The sequence below is a fragment of the Paramormyrops kingsleyae genome, chromosome 3 (genome assembly GCF_048594095.1).
Source record: "Paramormyrops kingsleyae isolate MSU_618 chromosome 3, PKINGS_0.4, whole genome shotgun sequence".
Lineage (NCBI taxonomy): Eukaryota > Metazoa > Chordata > Actinopteri > Osteoglossiformes > Mormyridae > Paramormyrops > Paramormyrops kingsleyae.
This window is the reverse complement of record NC_132799.1, coordinates 23984134-24005718: the sequence shown is the minus strand read 5'-3', so window position 1 is coordinate 24005718 and position 21585 is coordinate 23984134. Positions and strand designations below refer to the sequence as shown.

Genomic DNA, 21585 nt, shown 5'->3' with positions numbered 1-21585 from the left:
GGATACTTAGGAAAAAACTGGCAGATTTTTTATATTTATTTAGCGGCCGTTTTTAATCTAAGCGATGTACATTTTTAAGAAAGCAGGTTCAGTCACACACTGGAGTTATTGGAGTTAAGGGTCTTACTCACGGGCTCCGCATTGACATCACTCTGCTGCCACCAGGTTAATGCATAATGAGTGAGGAGCACCCTGGTCTATTTGTACCAGACCCCATATCTGCCTGGTGGCCACCGTAAGGCTGATCAATAGGATACGGGCCACATCGTAGTGGAGAAGGTGGGGGAGGCACTATCTGAGAGACAGGCAGGCTTCACACTTTATGGACTGCACACCAGTGTCGCCAGCATGGACTCTTCTGCTGATTGGCTGGGAACGGCACTGAGGGGACTCAGTGGTTGGGGGGGGTGGTATGCACCATTGTGAGCATGATACCCTGTGGAAAGCTGACAAGTGGCTGGATATACAGTATTACAGTATAGGGATGAGCTGCAGTGTGCTTCAAGAACATTTTAGCAGACTGGGTGGACCTTCACTGTCAGTCGAAGTGGCCCCTTAACCGTGGGGAACCTCTCCGCACGTTCACACTTACTGTGTGCTGACAGCTGGCCTCAGCCCGTTTGCTTCCTGCTGCAAGAAGCATTTTGATTGTCATGTGGTTGTTGTCTTACAGCAGACCAGTAAATCTAGGTGTATTTAATGGTCATTGGAGTGGACTGGGTCCTGGGTCGAGTCAGACCAGTATAGCATAGTCTAACAGCTGGATGCCGTGTTGGTGCTGAATGGCGAGCCCAGCTGGCCAGGCAGCCTAGTCCTGTCAGAAACATGAGTGATCCATAATGAAATCTTATTGACTTGTAGGAAGCCATGTCTGTTACTGTAGAGGAAATGATGTAAGATGTGAGAGTGGGTGTTCCAGGTCATGATGTGAGCCGTGATTTCAGGGAAGGCGCTAAAAGAGCTAAAAGAGTGCCGTGACTGCAGACAGGAGCAAGACACAGAACTGCACTGTCGAGATCATCTCAGCAAAATCCACTGCGACAGAATCGATAATCCACAGCTCGCCACCAACTGCGTTCTGAGCTCGAAGGTTGGGGGAGATGGAACATTGGCGGTTTGGGGATGCGAATGGAAATGGCAGGGGGGGTGAGATTGGGGGAATAGTCACATGACGGCGTTTTCGATTTGCCTCAGCCTGGGGTCTTAAAAGTGGACCATTAAGACGGGGGCAGGTGGTGCTTAGCACACCCCCCACATACACACCTCCACGGGCTGCAGGTGTGAAGGTGCTTCCTGTACTGCCAGGCGGCGGGCGAGGCCATGTGGGTACGCACTTCCTGTACTGCCAGGCAGCGGGCGAGGCCATGTGGGTACGCACTTCCTGTACTGCCAGGCAGCGGGCGAGGCCATGCGGGTACGCACTTCCTGTACTGCCAGGCAGCGGGCGAGGCCATGTGGGTACGCACTTCCTGTACTGCCAGGCGGCGGGCGAGGCCATGTGGGTACGCACTTCCTGTACTGGCAGGCGGCGGGCGAGGCCATGTGGGTACGCACTTCCTGTACTGGCAGGCGGCGGGCGAGGCCATGTGGGTACGCACTTCCTGTACTGCCAGGCGGCGGGCGAGGCCATGTGGGTACGCACTTCCTGTACTGCCAGGCGGCGGGCGAGGCCATGTGGGTACGCACTTCCTGTACTGCCAGGCGGCGGGCGAGGCCATGTGGGTACGCACTTCCTGTGCTGCCAGGCGGCGGGCGAGGCCATGTGGGTAAGCACTTCCTATACTGCCAGGCGGCGGGCGAGGCCATGTGGGTACGCACTTCCTGTGCAGCCAGGCGGCGGGCGAGGCCATGTGGGTACGCACTTCCTGTGCTGCCAGGCGGCGCGTGAGGCCATGTGGGTACGCACTTCCTGTGCAGCCAGGCGGCGGGCGAGGCCATGTGGGTACGCACTTCCTGTACTGCCAGGCGGCGCGCGAGGCCATGTGGGTACGCACTTCCTGTGCAGCCAGGCGGCGGGCGAGGCCATGTGGGTACGCACTTCCTGTGCTGCCAGGCGGCGGGCGGGGAGCATGGTGAGCTGGGAGGACAGGGGCGAGGTCAGGCTTTCATAAACAAATGGGCCACACTCTTGATTTTGACAGAATTCTGTTGTTTCGGTTTCAGTTTCTTGTGTAGCTTCTGGGTAGCTGGTCCAGAGTGGCAGAGAGTGGTGCACAATTAGAAGGGGAGTCCTTACTGGAGACAGGACGCCGTGGGAGCCACGGCTCGGGTTCATAACAAAGCGGGAGAAACGTAATTAGCGGGAGGGGAAAAACACATCGGGGATGGTGCTGGGGCTCTGCATGGTGGGGGGCCGGGGGGGAGTGACAGTAATCATAAAACTAACAACCACTTCATACTATAGAATTTAATATTTCATAAAAAGAATTCGATTCCTGTCTTAAGAGAGATCTTTTAATTCCACTGTAGTCTTTAGACAATGTAATCTATTACTGATAATGAATGTTATTTTTAAACATGAGATTCTAGCAGTTCACATTTTTTCCCCAACAGAAAGTTATTAGTTCTGAATTTTGAAGGTTACAGAAAAACCTTTTACTGTAATTATTTGCCACGTGATCAGTTATTACCGTAAATACTACAATTATTATAGTACATGAACAGTATTGTGCAAGTCTTAGGCAGTCAAAGAAATGTTTATGATCAGTTATCTGGATATTAAGTGTATATTTATAATAATATAGTAATAACTATATTAATATAATATGCAAATATAGCACAGTAAAATCTCGGATTGTGAGCATAATTCGTTCGTGAAACGTGCTTGTAATCCAAAGCACTTGTACAGTATATCAAAGCGAATTTTCCCATTAGAAATAAAGGAAACTCGGATGAATTCGTTCCACAACTCAAAAATATTCATATAAAAATGATTAATACAAAATATAAAGTAAAATATAACAAATACAACAAATTAACCTGCACTTTACCTTTGAAAAGAATCGTGGATGGTGTGAGGGAGACGAGAGAGAGGAGAAGAGGAGGGTTATTTTGTAGGACGACTTTCACTATAACTAATGGAATCACTGCTATCTGTTGGTTCACTGGAATCTTTTTCTTTTTGTGCGACTTTAACAAGGGACCTATCCTATGGTAGCCGCCTTTGCCTCCTTTTCCATTTCGCGGAAATTTGGAAATCGTATCGTCGTGGTGCTTTTCTACTACATTTTGACTATACGAGTGAGACACGCCGACTGAGACCGAGAATGGGAGACGATTACCCACAATCCCGCAGCGGGAGAGAGAGAAAAACCATCGGCTCAGTGATCACGTGACCCTCGGCAGACCAAGCGTATACGTAATACTCGTATTGCAAGAGCTCGCTCGTTTATCAAGTCAAAATTTATAAAAAATGTATAAAAATTTTTTGCTGGTCTTGTAAACCACTCGCAAACCAAGTTAATCGCAATCCGAGGTTTTACTGTATATGCAAAATAAAAGTAACACTATTAAAACCATCCAAAAGGTTACTGATATCTAGTTGGATGGCTAGACGACACCTCTTCAGTTCTTAAACCTCTTCTCAGGGGAACCCCAGCCATTCCATGCATTTGTTAAATTTCACCATCAGCTCACTTAATTAGTTAATAACTTACCTAAAGTCAGCCAGATATCGATTAGCCCAAAAAGTATGCTGGTGTGTTGGATAATTGCTGCAAATATTGCGGTGACTTTAAGAGAAACACGCTTTGACAGACATAACATCATAGTCTGAAACAAACATGATTGCATTTAAATATCATTTTCTTTGACAGACTTTTTCACAGTGCAGTGCATGTGCAGTGCAGTGCATGTTCCCACCGAGCTGGGTGTGGCCCTACCCTGCATTTCACGGTTCAGGTGAGACCCAGGAATTGAGTTGGCTGTTTATTAAAGTGCTGTGATTAGTCAGCCTGCTTGCCGCCTGGGGGGGGGGTCATGCGTAACTGTGCTACACGACAGAGAAGAGCGTATCCCCATGAATCTGCCACAGTTAGAGGCATTGCTCTGCAGTCTGATTTGTAAAATGTACAATCATTCAGCGGAATGTCTGCTTTAACCTCTCCATGCTGCCGTCCCAAAATACCATGAAACTGTGCTCTGAACCAAAAGAACAGGCAGCTTCCCCAAAATTAATTTCCATTTTTATCTCTTCCTTGCATTCGCCGGCACGTGTGGGACGTCCTCCCCACACCGCTGTCACAACTACAGGGCATGTTGTGGTTGCGTGATGGAGCAGAGTTGCCTGTGCTGACAGTGATGTCCTGTCAGATGAGAGTCTGGATCCAGTCCCAGAGCTTGCCTGGTCATAAGGCTGGGGACGCCCTGGGCATGGTGCCAGTTTAAGATGCTGGCTGAAATGGGGTTGATATTTTTTCCAAGTGAAAGAACAGCCAGGCATAATCAGTCAACAAGTGTATTGTTGCCTCTGGCCCAGGTGAACTGGAGGGTACATTACACAAGAATGAATTAGATTTCTGCACTGAGTGGCACAATAGGTAACACTATTTCCTCATACCTCCAGGCCTGGGGGTGAGAAACCTGCTTCCACTCTGTGTGGCAGATGTACGTCCATCAGAGAGCGCCGTGTAAACAGCACCTTGGCCGCTCCGTAGACAGCGCAGGCTGTGTTCTGTTTAACGTTGGATGTGCAGCTCCTGAAACAGCGCTATCTACTGCAGATTAAGCAACAGGGCTTCTGAAGATGCATCCTTACTTATAAGCATTATTTTTGTTTATTTGACAACTAATTATTGGCTAATTATTGTCCACCCGTTCCATTTCAGCTTGTGTTCCCAACATATACAAAGAACTGCACAAGTCATATTTGTCAGTACCCTACAGGTATATGTTTTACTTACATTTAAGGTGATAGTGATTGTCCCCAACAGCCATGGCTATTGACTCCAGTTAACAACCCAGAAACTGCAGCTCAGCAAAACTACTAACCGCTGGCACACTGTGACTAGGGCCGTGACACAAAACAAAACAAAGCTCATTCATTCGTGTTTCTCGTTCATTGTGTTTCTTCACATTCCAGTAGTTGAAAATTATTAGTTTGTTCATTTGAACGTAACTTTCTGATTTATGTTTTTTTTACAGGTATTTTAGGTTAAGCAGAATAATTTATTCACATTGAGGTCATTCAAATAATCAAATATTTGCTTTCACTTGGCATTTGGCAGAAGGGGCCATTAAGCCTCCGTGTCTCAGCGAGTGGCTGCTAAGAGAGCGGTGGCCGGGTCATGGCCGTTTTCCTGCTCAGTGTTGGCACTTCTGCGGTACCTAACGCGAGATAGAGGAGAGCGGAGCACATGCTCTGATGTTGCTCTGAGGCTTTTACATCTGCCCAGGTTGCCCTTTGAATTTTAGCTACAGACTTTATTTGTGATGCAGCATTTTCCTCAGAGTGCTCCACGGGCCTCTGTTCAGGGTGAGCTCTCTGCCCATGCCGTGTCCCTAGCAGGTCCCGCTATGCCTTACAGACCTGCTTCCTGCTTGCTCGCTCTCTGCTGGGCCCCGTCGAATAAACCAAAACCGATTTGCCCGTTTGCAAGGAATACTTGAAGTAATAGTCATCAAACCATTATACTGGGGGTCCTGAGGCAGATAAGCAGCTGCAAGGTGGACGGAACGGCCGGGCTCGAAGGGCTGTCACCTGCAAGGGGTTAATGCAGATACTTGACCATTTGTGAAACACAGAGGCTCAATAATACTTCAGTTAAATCCTTTAGAGCAGGGTTATTCAAATCACAGTCCTCGAGGTCTGAGCCCTGCTGGTTTTCCAGCCTTCCTTTACCTGTCAGTCAGGTGTGAGGCATCTGACCAATCAGAATCAGTAATTATTAAACTAACTACCTGGGAGAACTGAAAACAAGGCCTGGATTTGGAATCGAGATCTAGATTTGAAGAACCCTGCTTTAGAGATCTCATGGTGTAAAGATAATTGTAAATATATTTATTGAAGTAACTATTTGACTATTTTAAGGTGTAGCTTTTTTAGTAATTAAACTATTATTTTGGTATTAATAACCTTTTAATCATTACAGTTATTTCCTGCTTGTGAAAATGGTCCTTTTTGGGTTTAACATGTTTTTAATAGTCTTAGTCAGGGATTATCCATTAAGAGGCGACAGTGTGCACTGTGTGCCCTGCGGACCACGGCTTAAGCGGCACCGAGCCCCGGCTTCAGCTCTGACTGCTAACAAGGCTGAGCGACTGGCTCCCGTCGGCCGTGATCATCTCCACCGAGATCATTAACCATGAAGCCTCATTCCAAACTGGCTCTTTTTACTTCTCGCTTGAAGGAGACAGATTTAATTGGGAAGTAACTCTCTGCCGGGGTTCCCAGTCAGCCTGACACACAGATACACATCACAGGTACAGACACGCACACAGACACACACACACACACATGGACAGACAGACAGACACACACACACACAGACACACACGGACAGACAAACAGACACTCACACACACAGACACACATGGACACACACGGACAGTCAGACAGACAGACACACACAGACACACATGGACACACACGAACAGACAGACAGACAAACACACACATACAGGCTGGCACACAGACACACACACACACAGACACACGGACAGACAGACAGACAGACAGACACACACGGACAGACACACACACACACACGGACAGAAAAACACACAGACAGACAGACAGACACACACACACACAGATAGACACACACACGGACAGACAGACAGACATACACGGACAGACACACACGCGGACAGACAGACAGACACACACACACGGACAGACACACACGGACACACACACACACGCGGACAGACAGACACACAGACAGACAGACAGACACACACAGACACACACACATACAGGCTGGCACACAGACACACACACATACAGGCTGGCACACAGACACACACACACACACACACACACACATACAGGCTGGCACACAGACACACACACACACACACACATACAGGCTGGCACACAGACACACACACACACACACGGACAGACACACACACATACAGGCTGGCACACAGACACACAGACACACACATGGACAGACAGACAGACACACACACACACACATACACACACACGGACAGACAGACACACACACACACACACGGACAGACAGACAGACAGACACACACGGACAGACACACACACACATACAGGCTGGCACACAGACACACACACACACATGGACAGACAGACAGACAGACAGACACACACGGACAGACACACACACACACACGGACAGACAGACAGAGAGACACACACGGACAGACACACACACACACACACACACACACAGGTTGGCACACAGACATACACACATACACAGACACACGGACAGACAGACAGACACACACGGACAGACACACGCACACACACACACAGGTTGGCACACAGACATACACAGACACACGGACAGACAGACATACAAGCAGACACACGGCATTAGGAAAATCAAGTAACCTCGCCACCACCACACTGCTGGTTGTGGGAATGTATCTAATGAGGTTTTCCAAATGAGTATAAATCATCCGGCTCCCTTAATTTATCCAGCCATATCAGCTTATTAGCAAAATTGTGCAAGTAAAGTGTGAGAACATTCTGGAACGTGACAAAGTGTGGACTGCTCCTGTTCGGAAATGAGGCTGGCGTGAGCCTCTTTTATCAGCGAGTCCCCGCCTGGTTGGGTGGTGTAGCCGCACACAGCTGTGCCGGCCCTGACTTACTCTTCATTTGCATGCTAACGAGGGGGAGTCCCAGTGGACCAGTCTTACTGACGAGCTGTAGCTGTTCGATCTGGCTGCAGAAATGGCCTCCCCCCGCATTTCTGCCTGCAGTGGAGACCCGGTCCTCTCTGTGCTGGAAGGAACCAAGAGGCCTCCCACTGTCAGTGACTATCCAGGGAGCCGTGCCCTGGGGGAGAGCCACAGGCTGGGTCGGGGCAGGGGGGGGGTCACTTGGAGTCTTTCCTTCCTCGCCCTTTAAAGCTTTCTGTGAGTAGAAATCTGCCACCTGTAATCCCAAATGGCCTTAACACCTGATGGCTTCTCTGTGGCTGGAGTAAACAAGCCTCTCAGCAGACTGCCGAATGCTTTTCCTGGGCCTCGTGGTCCATTACTGCTACGTCTGAGAATGTGCTGTAATGTGGCGGAAATCGAGCTCCTTTATGAAGGCGCTGGCTTTGGGGGCACTGCTGTATCGAGTCTCCTGGTGCCTACCTTTGTGTAGCTCTGAAACTCTGCTGGATGGGGGCACTACTGCAGCCAGTCATAGAGGGCGAGGGTGTGGCCAATTACAGAGGATCAGGGTGTGGCCAGTTACAGAGGGCGAGGGTGTGTCCAGTTACAGAAGGCGAAGGTGTGGCAAGTTACAGAGGGCGAGGGTGTGGCCAGTTACAGAGGGCGAGGGTGTGGCCAATTACAGAGGGTGAGGGTGTGTCCAGTTATAGATGGTGAGGATGCGGCCAATCACAGAGGCCGAAGCTGTGGCCAATTACCGAGGCGAAGGGTGTGGCCAATTACAGAGGGCAAGGCTGCGGCCAGTCACAGAGAGTGAAGCTGCAGCCAATCAAAGGCAAGGCTGCAGCGAATCAGAGAGGGCAAAACTCCTGGGAAGAGGATTGCAGTGATAAAACCATGCCCATGTGTTTCCTGGCCTTCGTCACATGGCCGCAGTGAGGCGTTCAGGCCTTGTGCGCTTGCTGATTATGAGCTGGAGTCTCACAGAAAAGGTGGACTGGCACCTGATCTGCTGCATGTTTGATGCTTTGCTAACGAGACCCAGCCTGCATGCCTTTAAGAGGTCGGGGATCCCATCAGCGTCCCAGAGACACTCATTCTCTTCATTTCATCAGTGATTATGGTATCCTGTATTTTTTTTAATTGGCTGTCATCGATGCATCCTTGGTCCCTGCCGCCTGGTGGGCGTGGGCAATACCAGCGGCACCTCTCCTTCAGCCCTGGGTGCGACTTCTGTCTGGATGATGCCAGTCTCTCACCTCCCACAGAAATGCATGAAGTTCAACATGGATGTCCCCATCTGGTCCTCCAAGCAGCGCATCCTGTGTACTCTGAATCAGAGCCTGAAGGACGTGCTGAACTACGGCCTGTTTCAACCGGCCTACAACGGCAAGGCCGGCAAGTTCCTGGACGAGGAGCGACTGCTGAAGGAGTACCCCCTGCCGGCCATCGCCCCCGTGCCCTACCTGGAGGTATGTGTGCTCCGTGCAGGGGTGGGGGGGTTTCTCCTCAAAAAGGAAATTCCTGATAGAAACGCAATTTCTAAATTATTAATGCAGTGTGCTACTACTTGTGTTTCTTGGGTTAAGAATAGAAAGTATTAAAGTCGGAGTCATGGTGAGGCAGCCGCAGAGAGCATGTGTGCCTCCGTGGGTAGAAGAGGATAAAGATGCCTAACTCTCCGTCTGCGCTCCGCTTCGTTTGCCCCGTTTCTGAAAATCCCAAAGCATCTCCTTGGCTTGATGAGTTCATCTGTCCGATTATCACAAGAGGGCAGAATTTTAACATTGCTGTCATCTGCATGCAATTCATTGGCCAGTTATTGTTATTTTTGTATCTCCTGCCTCTGACTAATTTGAGTCTCATTATTTTCTGGACCTGATTTATTGCCAAGTTGATAATGCTCTTCCCAGATGATATGGGCGATAAGTGATATCGTGTGGCCATGTCAGGTAAAGCCTCCTTCCTTCCAGAAGTAGAAAATTTATTCCGAATCATGAGGAAAACAAGATGCTCAATGTGGTATATGCAAGATTCCCTGGAAGTTTCTGGATGGTCCACGACATGCATGCAGCTATTGAGGGCTGAAGTCCGAGTGAAGCTGTTCCGGATCTCTGCTCACATGGGGGGGGGGGGGGGGGGGGTTCAGGTTGCTGCTTAGGAAGGTCCAGTGTACGCAACCATCTCGGCAGTTCAGAGTTTCTGGTGTGTGCTGGGTCCCCCAAGCTCATCCCATCTCCTCTCCAAGAGCATCAGGGATACCCATAAGGGGAGAGATAGAGGCAGGCTGTCAGAGGCAGAGGGGCAGGCTGTCAGGGACAGAGGGGCAGGCTGTCAGAGGCAGAGGGGCAGGCTGTCAGAGGCAGAGAGGCAGGCTGTTAGAGGCAGAGGGGCAGGCTGTCAGAGGCAGAGAGGCAGGCTGTCAGAGGCAGAGAGGCAGGCTGTCAGAGGCAGAGGGGCAGGCTGTCAGAGGCAGAGGGGCAGGCTGTCAGAGGCAGAGAGGCAGGCTGTCAGAGGCAGAGGGGCAGGCTGTGTGGGGCAGAGGGGCAGGCTGACAGGGGCAGAGGGGCAGGCTGTCAGAGGCAGAGAGGCAGGCTGTCAGAGGCAGAGGGGCAGGCTGTCAGAGGCAGAGAGGCAGGCTGTCAGAGGCAGAGGGGCAGGCTGTCTGGGGCAGAGGGGCAGGCTGTCAGAGGCAGAGGGGCAGGCTGTCAGAGGCAGAGAGGCAGGCTGTCAGAGGCAGAGGGGCAGGCTGTCTGGGGCAGAGGGGCAGGCTGTCAGGGGCAGAGGGGCAGGCTGTCAGAGGCAGAGAGGCAGGCTGTCAGAGGCAGAGGGGCAGGCTGTCAGGGGCAGAGAGGCAGGCTGTCAGAGGCAGAGGGGCAGGCTGTCTGGGGCAGAGGGGCAGGCTGTCAGAGGCAGAGGGGCAGGCAGTCAGAGGCCCGGCCACGTACCTGTATGTCCCGGTCGGGGGGGAGAGAAGGGCCGGGTATCAGGGTCCTCATGTGACAGCACCATGTGGCTGTTCAAAGGTATTTCTGCCCCAATGAGGTCACCACATCACGCATGCTAATTGCTACTATCGTTGTGCCTGTCATTGCTGTTCAGCGGAGTCTAATTTTCTTTATGTTCTGTTCCCCTGCAGTTTCGCTACAAGAGGCGTGTTTACGCTCAGAGTCATCTGGACGATAAACAGCTGGCTAAGTTGCACACCAAGGTGAGCGTGCTCTCCCAGGCTCCCAGGGAGCATTCTGGGTATTTGGCTACAGTGCTGACCATGATGCCAGCAGGTGGTGCTGAAAGTCTTGTGAAATTTATGGTAAAACTTAAAACTGAGTCATGTTTTCTGGTGCAACTTTACAGCCTAAGCATGCGAGGTTTAGCTTCAAATGAACAAGAGTTTTTCTCAGTATAAATGTGTTCCTGCAGCCTTTTGTGGAGACCATAGTGTTGTGTGGGACTCTGCTCCAGTTAAACTGGGCACACAGTGGTTCAGAAGCTGGCATGACTGCCGCTGATAGCCCTCTGATGGTTGTCTTTAAGATGCACACTGCGGCGATGAGCCCAGGCTTCAGGTGGCCTTGCTGCCTGTCTGTATTGCACAACATTCGACATCCTGGGATGGCTTCTTTGGATGTATGCATCATTACTTCCATGATGCAGCCCTCAAACTCTGCCTTGCTTGACCCTGAAGCAGATTGCAGTGACCTTTCTGCCCTGTCCTTTGTAGGATTATCTGTGGCTAACACAGCCACTCTGGCTGAATGCCTTTCTTCTGTTTGATGGTAATTCACCACATTCTGACACGGTTCTTCCTGAACGAGTCAGAAACCATTGAAAGGAGAGCATGCTTGCTCTGTGTCCATGAATATGTATGTAAGCAGTAAGCTTGTTGGCATTTTGGAATTAGACTAGCCTGTGTTATCTCACACTTTGGTTTTTGATTTAGATTAGCCTGCGTTACCTCACACTTTGGTTTTTGATTTAGACAAGCCAGCGTTACCTCACACTTTGGTTTTTGATTTAAATTAACATGCGTTACCTCGCACTTTGGTTTTTGATTTAGATTAGCCTGCGTTACCTCACACTTTGGTTTTTGATTTAGACAAGCCAGCGTTACCTCACACTTTGGTTTTTGATTTAAATTAATATGCGTTACCTCGCACTTTGGTTTTTGATTTAGATTAGCCTGCGTTACCTCACACTTTGGTTTTTGATTTAGATTAGCCTGCGTTACCTCACACTTTGGTTTTTGATTTAGATTAGCCTGCGTTACCTCACACTTTGGTTTTTGATTTAGATTAGCCTGCGTTACCTCACACTTTGGTTTTTGATTTAGACTAGCCTGCGTTACCTCGCACTTTGGTTTTTAATTTAGACAAGCCAGCGTTACCTCACACTTTGGTTTTTGATTTAAATTAACATGCGTTACCTCGCACTTTGGTTTTTGATTTAGATTAGCCTGCGTTACCTCACACTTTGGTTTTTGATTTAGATTAGCCTGCGTTACCTCACACTTTGGTTTTTGATTTAAATTAACATGCGTTACCTCACACTTTGGTTTTTGATTTAGATTAGCCTGCGTTACCTCACACTTTGGTTTTTGATTTAGATTAGCCTGCACTACCACACTTTCTGCCGTCACGATTCTGGTTAGAGGAGAACCGCCTAGACTCAGCATGGTTACAATTGTGTCCATGCTTGGTGGGGAACGTTGTGTCTTGCTGTTACATTTGTGACCCCGCATGGGTGTGTTGTGGGAGGGATTGTAGCTTTAGCTTGGATTTTCTGCTGTAGCGGAAAGCTGAATTGCGTACGATGGGTAAATTCTCATTGTTTAAAAAATTGTCAGTTATTTACCCACTTATCTCAAGTACCTTTAATGTTTTTTTTTGCATTAAAGGACAACAAGGTGCTAAAACTCATTGTAAATGACAATGTACCTCTGTAATTATGCATAAAATGGCAATGTAGTGCATGCAATTGTAAATCACTTTATTACTTTCCTGATTTAGTCCTGCTCTCGGATACGTTATGTAGTTACGATGAGTTTTTTCTATGTTCAGTCCTGGCATCGGAGTGTCATTGTAGCCTGATCAAGTCACTAGGGTATAGGCGAATGAATCATGCCTCATCAAAAGTGAGAAAGATAGCAGAGAATTGTGAAATAGTGCCCTGTCATTTGCATTCATGTCACTTTTTATAGTCACCATGAGAGCAGACGCGGGGCTGTGCGCTGGCTAATCGGTACTCGGTACCAACTTGGCTGGTCGCTCTGTTAGAGCCGTGGGGGTGGCTGTATGGCCCCGTTAGTGCACTGCTGAGCGCGGTGGCCCTTGGTGTCGCAGATGCAGCTGTTGGTGTCCCCAGGGAAGTCACTTCAGGTAGATCAGCATGTTTCCTGTATACTCTGTATCCTCCAGGAGCAGGACAGGTGAAGAAGAGAGCAGGTTTGCTCCTGCAGAAGGTGGTGGATGGATGGCCGTTACCTAACCGCAGTACGGTTAGGGTTAGTGACCAGAGCTCAGTATCAGGGGCATTCTGTGGGCATAACCCTAATCCTAATTATGACGAGCTTAACCCTTACCCAGCCCTAACCTTAACCATAAGTTACCAAACAAAATATGACACTTCTGGCATTTTAGTTTTTTGATTGTAGTTACAGATCTTTGTGGGGACCTGAAAAATTGTCCCCACATCAAAATCACTGTTTTTATCACATTGTGGGGAACATATGGACCCCACAATGTAATATAAATGTAATCCACACACACACACACACACTCACACACCTTGGAGCTTGGGCAGTATATTGCTGTGTCCACACAAATGAGCAGGGAAATTTGCTTCCTGAAGAGCAAACAGATATTTAACAGGATAAAGTGAGGGTAGCCTGAGAGAGCGGCGGACTGATGAGAGAGAGAGAGAGAGAGAGAGAGAGAGCGGCAGTCTGGGGCCTCTCCCTCCCCACTCCAGGGACCCCCACCTGAGCCCTGAGCCCCGCCCCCCATCTTGCACAGCTGCAGCCAGTCCTGTCACCATTGGCTGAATCGCCACCCCCCCCCCCCCCCACCCCCATCTAGCTGAGCGGGATTCCAGCACTATATCGTCGTGGCAGACAGAGGGACCCGCGGAACAGACTAGCACACTGCCTCTGTGTGCTGGAGCTGCCTTTCGAGCTGCAGCAGTCCCCTGCCTGACCCCCCTGCTCCCCCCCAGTCCGGTACTGCCGCTTTCCTCCTCTCTCTCTCTCTCTCTCACTCTCTCTCTCGCTTTCGCATTCTGTGACTGCGATCTGCAGAATTGCCCAGCTGCTTTACCACAGCAGCAAGCCGGGGGCTCTCCTGTCTATCCCAGCCATGTGGGCTGAGCCGTGATGCCACAGTGCCGCCACAGTGCCAGCCACAGTGCCGCCACAGTGCCGCCAGCCCCATGGTCTGAGATGGGATCCGCTCTGGGCAGGAGAGAAGCTTTTGAGACACGGGACAGGGAGGCAAAGAAGAGCAAGACATCCAGAATCAATAGTAAGGTACCCGCTCCCTCCGCTACCTCCGCTCCTTCCGCTCCCTCCGCTGTCTCCGCTGTCTCCGCTCCTTCCGCTCCCTCCGCTCCCTCCGCTCTCTCCGCTCCTTCCGCTCCCTCCGCTCTCTCCGCTCCTTCGGCTCCCTCCGCTCCCTCCGCTCTCTCTGGCGCTCTCTGAGGAGAGGGCTGCGTTTCGGCACGTTAGCTTACCGTTGGTTGGGGTTGTCACGGCAACTGGGAAAGCTGCCCTGGTGGGGGCTGCCCCTCTGAGCGCCACATTCTGCTCATTTACAGCACAAAGGTGCTTTCTGTGCTTATCGGAATTATCCAGCCCATGCTCAGTTTAGTGGATGATTCTTTTCCCCCGGCCGATTCCTAGATTGAAAGTTCTGTGTACTGTGTACTGTTTTTAAGTGGCTGGTGTTCAGTGCAGGGGCATCAGGAACGCAGATAGAAGACCGTGTCTCTCTAACCTGGCTGATTAGTTTGAGGGATTCTCTGTAGCGCTGGAATCACATGCTGTGTGGATGCTTGGCTTGATACAGCTCAGTAATGAAATCCTTAATCCACACGTCAGTGTCTGTGCGCTTGGTGCTGATATAAATAGGTAATTAACTTGGGAAGACTCTTGCTATGCTTGCAGACGCACATCCTGGTGGGGGGGGCGTGTGAGTGCTAGTGCCCCCAGTCCATAGAGGACCGCTGCTGACCCGGTGCTTTGCTGAGCCTCCCCATGGCATTCCACATTCCCGGCCGCCTTTGCTAACGTGGCCTTGCCCTGTGTTTGTCCTGGACAGCAGTGAGAGCTTTCTGTTGTTCATGACTCCACGGTTTTGCTAAGAGACTCAGCGTGGTGTGACACTGCTCAGACTGACTGGACCCAACCAGAGATACACACTCAGGCTGACCGTACTGGAAATGCACGCTCAGACTGACCGGACCCAATGTGAAACACATGCTCAGGCTGACCGGACCAGAGATACACTATCAGAATGACTGGACCCAATCGGAAATGCACAGTCAAATCGACTAGACCAGAGATATATGCTCAAATAGACTGGACCAGAGATACACGCTCTGACTGATTGGACCCAACTGGAGATACATACTCAGACTGACTGGGCCCGATTGGTAATACACGTTCAGACTGACTGGACCTGACCAGTGAGACATTTTTGGGCTGACCTGACCCGACCAGACGTCCATTCTGACACTGACAGGACCTGAGATACATGTGCCTCTTTGGTCCAGTTTCTTGTTGAAAAAGTGTGATTAAAGCAGAAGCAGATGTTTCTAATGCTGATGGTCATCATACTGACCAAGGAGTGACCATTGCGCCGAGATCAGAGTCCCAGAGCCTGTGTGAGTCTCCTGGGGCCCGCACCTGTCCTCAGAGTCCCAGAGCCTGTGTGAGTCTCCTTGCCGCACCTGTCCTCAGAGTCCCAGAGCCTGTGTGAGTCTCCTTGCCGCACCTGTCCTCAGAGTCCCAGAGCCTGTGTGAGTCTCCTGGGGCCCGCACCTGTCCTCAGAGTCCCAGAGCCTGTGTGAGTCTCCTTGAGCCCAAAGACTCATTCCGTTTACCATGAGAACGTCTTGGGTTCGTTCCGGAAAGTCTTGGAGGAGAGGCTGCAGAGATGGGCAGCTCACCAGCGTCCAATTCACCCGCGTGACCGATGCACAAATAGCTGTGGTCAGTGATGCACTGCAGCTGCTGTCTGGCCTGTCTCCATGGCAACAGGTCTCACCTCTGAGCGAGGGAGGCCTATGTGTGGACAAGAAGCGGGATCGGCTCGAAGGAGACCCCTCCTCGGTGTGCCATTTTCACCCCCCCATCTTGATCCCCTCCCAGCACCTTGCACTATGCTTCACCTACAATATACCTTACACCTTGTTCTTTAAACCCTGTATCCTCCACCTTAAGCCCTGTACCTTATGTCCTGTGTCCTGTACCTTATGATCTGTACACACGCTGTGTCCTGTACCCTGTACCTTACACCCGGCACCCTGTACCCTGTACCTTACATTCTGTTCCCTGTACCTTACACCCTGTACCCTGTACCTTACATTCTGTTCCCTGTACCTTACACCCTGAACCCTGTACCTTGTGCCCTGTACATGCCCTGCCCCTGTACCCTGTACCTTACATTCTTTTCCCCGTACCTTACACCCTGCACCCTGTACCCTGTACCTTACATTCTGTTCCCCGTACCTTACACCCTGCACCCTGTACCCTGTACCTTACATTCTGTTCCCTGTACCTTGCACCCTGCACCCTGTACCCTGTACCTTACATTCTGTTCCCTGTACCTTACACCCTGCACCCTGTACCCTGTACCTTACATTCTGTTCCCCGTACCTTACACCCTGCACCCTGTACCCTACATTCTGTTCCCCGTACCTTACACCCTGCACCCTGTACCCTGTACCTTACATTCTGTTCCCTGTACCTTACACCCTGCACCCTGTACCCTGTACCTTACATTCTGTTCCCCGTACCTTACACCCTGCACCCTGTACCCTGTACCTTACATTCTGTTCCCTGTACCTTACACCCTGAACCCTGTACCTTGTGCCCTGTACATGCCCTGCCCCTGTACCCTGTACCTTACATTCTGTTCCCCGTACCTTACACCCTGCACCCTGTACCCTGTACCTTACATTCTGTTCCCCGTACCTTACACCCTGCACCCTGTACCCTGTACCTTACATTCTGTTCCCTGTACCTTGCACCCTGCACCCTGTACCCTGTACCTTACATTCTGTTCCCTGTACCTTACACCCTGCACCCTGTACCCTGTACCTTACATTCTGTTCCCTGTACCTTACACCCTGTACCCTGTACCTTACATTCTGTTCCCCGTACCTTACACCCTGCACCCTGTACCCTGTACCTTACATTCTGTTCCCTGTACCTTACACCCTGAACCCTGTACCTTGTGCCCTGTACATGCCCTGCCCCTGTACCCTGTACCTTACATTCTGTTCCCCGTACCTTACACCCTGCACCCTGTACCCTGTACCTTACATTCTGTTCCCTGTACCTTACACCCTGCACCCTGTACCTTACATTCTGTTCCCTGTACCTTACACCCTGCACCCTGTACCCTGTACCTTACATTCTGTTCCCCGTACCTTACACCCTGCACCCTGTACCCTGTACCTTACATTCTGTTCCCTGTACCTTACACCCTGTACCCTGTACCTTACATTCTGTTCCCTGTACCTTACACCCTGTACCCTGTACCTTACATTCTGTTCCCTGTACCTTGTGCCCTGTACATGCCCTGCCCCTGTACCCTGTACCTTACATTCTTTTCCCCATACTTTACACCCTGCACCCTGTACCTTATGCCCTGTACATGCCCTGCACCCTGTACCCTGTACCTTACATTCTGTTCCCCGTACCTTACACCCTGCACCCTGTACCTTATGCCCTGTATATGCCCTGCCCCTGTACCCTGTACCTTACATTCTGTTCCCCGTACCTTACACCCTGCACCCTGTACCTTATGCCCTGTATATGCCCTGCACCCTGTACCCTGTACCTTACATTCTGTTCCCTGTACCTTACACCCTGCACCCTGTACATGCCCTGCCCCTGTACCCTGTACCTTACATTCTGTTCCCCTTACCTTACAGCCTGCACCCTGTACCTTATGCTCTGTGCTTCCTAGGATAGGCTCTGGAGCAGAGAAATTCTGCTTATCTTATAGTGAGTTTGTGCTGTTTTACCTCAAAATGCTGTTTTGCTAAATACCACTCAATCTGTTAATTTTGCAAATTAATAAAAGTCCCATAGAGACCGGTGTTAAAACACGTTACTTCCCCATTATTTACCTTCCCGGGGGTGTCTTTGTTCGAGTATCATTTGCAAAATAATCAGGCACAATCTGGAGATCGATGTGAACTCTGCAACTGTAAGCATCGACTCCCCTGTTGGAAAAACAGCGCAGTGTGGTCAGAGCTCTTACACACAGCGTCCTGCACGAGAGCTTAACCCCGCAGTGCGCCTGACACCTTCAGAGATTGTGCTCAGTTTGAGGTCAAGGCAGGACCGGAAGATGGGGGCTCTCTCTGGCCTTGACCAGGCGTTCCCCTTTAGGGGAGCCAGCACTGGGGGAGAGCCTCTGGCATCATGGATCAATGTGGGCACAGCACCGATGTGTCACACGGACCCTTGGTGCCCCCTGCCTCGCTGGAGGTGTGCAGAGCTGCCAGCAGCTTCAGGGTGACACTCCTGGCTTGGAGATGCTGAATCCACCCTGGGTTTTTGTTTCTGATCCTCAGTCACATCTTTCAGCTAAAAATCTGTTCTTTTGGAACTTTTTTGCTGTAACTGTTGCCTGTGGCTGTTATGTCACATGTTTTTTTTAGTTCTTCCCGGACAGATGCAATGTGTATAGCCAATGTTAGATGTTTGAAAGTGTGATACTTTCAGAAACATTTCTTGTAGTACATAAGATGCAGTAACACTGGAACAGGGAATCCAGTCGCTTTCATATTTAATGAAGATGCCACCCCCTCCCCAAACAACACTCTGCTTTGAAAGTATTTTGGTCCAAGCTCATAAATATTCATGCTTGTGTCCATATGGAGATGAGAAAGGCCAGAGCCTAATTACACGCTGCTGTGTTTCCTGCTCCATCCCTGAGAAATAAGGTAGCAGTGTTTTGTTAGGGTGACGATCATCATCCTCCGGGTTTCTGTGCGTCTGGGTCCTGCTTCGGCTCACGTCACTGCTTTTTGGGTGACTTTCTGACTGTCTTTGCAGTTCCCATCCTCAGCCGTCCCGGCAGCTGCAGGTGGCCCTTCACTAACTCTCTGACAAGGACTTCAGCCACTGTCTTCATCCTTTGCCTGTTTTTGGGACAAATGGGTGGTCCCAAAATTGAGAATCTTCGGGGAGCCGTGCTGGAGGGTCTGTAGGGGGGGAGTGAGGATTTATCAGAACAAGACGTTTAATGCTTTAAATTTTCAGCAAATGCACAGCCATATGTGGGCAAGAGTAACGGCCTTTTAATCTCCAGACAGGAGCCTGGCCAGTGGTACTGGGAGGTTCAGCATGCCTCCCAAAGCTGGCCTGCTATGTGCCGTAGGTGGGCTGCTCGTACCGACAGAGCAGCAGGCCTCCCAAAGTGCGCTCGCTTGAAAATCACGCGTTGTACTGGGAGAGGCCAGCTGTGGGCATGGAGCGGGCGTGAAATTCTTACCCAAACGATCTGCTGCATTCCACCCAGTGAAAGGGGCCCTTTGTCCAGTGTGGTGGAAAAGGTAGACGTTGAGAATTTAATTCAGTTCCGTTCGATTTATTTTTATATAGCGCCTTTCACAACACAGCCCCAAGGCACCTGACAGGAGTGTGTGGCAATCCATTATGACATCATTTATAGAGAATGCTGCATGAAACACGGAAGAGGGAAATGAAGATGACACCACAGAGGAGGACTGCTCCTTCGGAGCGGTACACATGCTCTGGACATGTGACCCTGGGTGACCAGCCTTGGCGTGGCGATCGCTATGTCGCTCACGTCATCCTCGCACACAGCGGTGTGTTCCTGTGCACACAGGGACTCTGCTCTGCTTTTGGATAAAGTGCTTTTCAAAGCTCATTTACTCACTAGTCAGCTTCTTGCTCTGCACTTATATCACTGCCCATCTGCTTCCACATTGGCTGCTTGGCTGAAACTCACCCAAAGCCTCCTGCACTTTTCTCACTATTTGCTCTCTTTGTTACATTGAGCAAACTTGGTTAAGAGGCTTGCAAATGTGTGGTGAATCTGTTCCCAAGTAAACAAGGTCAGTATGGACAGATCCACCTGGATTTACCGCCGGATGGCTTGATGTCTTCTGTAGTTACAGGGCTTTTCTGGGACAGCGTGCGGCTTCAATTTTCCTCATTGTTTGTGAAATCGTTCTGCGCTTTTACATGCCTGAGTGTAATGAAATTGCATAGAAAATTCAATCTCACCGACTGCCTTTGAGCTGGGGTTATTTGTTTAGCACAATGCATATTTGAAAGCTAATAAATATGGGCATTAATGGGGACCTGTTATGCTTTTGCAGTTTTCCCCTTTTCTTTAGTGCATCACATAGTCTTAAGGCCCAAAGTACATGCCAAAGGGAGTAACTCACCGCAAAATCCACTCTTCTCTAATATGCAAGAAATGCCTTGTTGGAATTCCAGCTCTTATTTCCATGACATAGCTAATCCATTTTTGCTGCCTACCTATAAAGCTCTGTCTGCAGACTACAAGATAGGGGCGGAGCATGTAGGGCAAACCAACCAATGAGGCAAGCTGACCAATCAGAGCACACCGGGCTCATTGTGGGTGGGGTTTAAAGCTCTAACACAGTGTTTCATACAGAGGGCGAATCGAAATGCACAGCATCGGAAAAATAATAGGTTATTGGAACATTGAAGCATGCAAATCTATTCTAGTAGACCCGAAAAATAAATTAATGAACAGTGCAAATGAGCATAATAAGTCCCCTTTAACGCAGTCTCACTGAAGCTTTACTAACAGAATGCGCCGGTGCAAGCATGTGAGCATCGTCTGAGCTTGGTGCATGTCTGAGTGCTCATCTTGTTGATGTTATGCATGAAGATCCCTCCCTACCTGCCTTGTGCATCTCCTGCCTCAGATGGAGTCCTGTGTGCGGCTGGTTTTAAGTGAGAATCAGGCAGTCATACCTTATTAGTCACCATTTAACAAAATGTGCTTCTTGAAATTACACTGCTGAAAATGGGGCTCAGATGTTTTCTCAATCTGTGCCCTTTAAAATGTGTGTCTGCGTGTGTCTGTGTGTGTGTGTGTGTGTGTGTGGATATATATATATATTTTTTTTTTTTGCTGTGTTTGGAGCCTGGTGAGTCGCTGGCTCATGTGAAAGCTGATCTTCTCGTAAAAAAAAGCAAGGCAGCATTACAGCAAGAGCTACACAACAGGAACCTAACATGTAAAAAGAGCATTCAAGGTATGTGAGGGAGCGGTTCGGGGTGCAGGTAGAACTGGGTCAGGTGTAACCAGAACATGTTTCTTGAAGCTGCCCTTTGCACCTTCCTTCCTACCCTCTTACCTGCACTGATGTGTTCCTGGGACCCTTCACCTCCATTCTGTTCTCTCACTTCCCTGTTGTCTCTTTTGTTCTGTTTGTCAGCTGTGCACATTTATCCCCCCCCCCAGGGGAGGCCGTGATGCCGTTGCTGGGTTGCACCGCCGTTCCGTTTCACCCCGATGGCCAGAGGTCAGATTGCTGTGT

At 49.9% G+C, this 21585-nt stretch overlaps 1 protein-coding gene and 1 long non-coding RNA gene across 3 annotated transcripts in view; one reads left to right on the top strand and one right to left on the bottom strand.

Moving 5' to 3' along the window:
• Nucleotides 1–21585, top strand: part of LOC111846126 (SH3 and multiple ankyrin repeat domains protein 3-like) — a 129021-nt gene that overhangs the window by 29712 nt on the left and 77724 nt on the right. For both annotated transcript variants that reach the window (XM_072709905.1, XM_072709904.1), the window contains exons 5-6: nucleotides 9078–9281; nucleotides 10949–11020. In XM_072709905.1, coding sequence (XP_072566006.1) covers nucleotides 9078–9281; nucleotides 10949–11020 — 276 coding nt within the window. The remainder of the gene's footprint in view (nucleotides 1–9077; nucleotides 9282–10948; nucleotides 11021–21585) is intronic.
• On the bottom strand, nucleotides 12753–14484 carry LOC140588215 (uncharacterized). Its single transcript, XR_011989550.1, has 3 exons — nucleotides 14353–14484; nucleotides 14124–14257; nucleotides 12753–13653 (listed from the first exon to the last, which is right to left on the bottom strand). It is a non-coding gene; the product is annotated as an uncharacterized lncRNA (long non-coding RNA).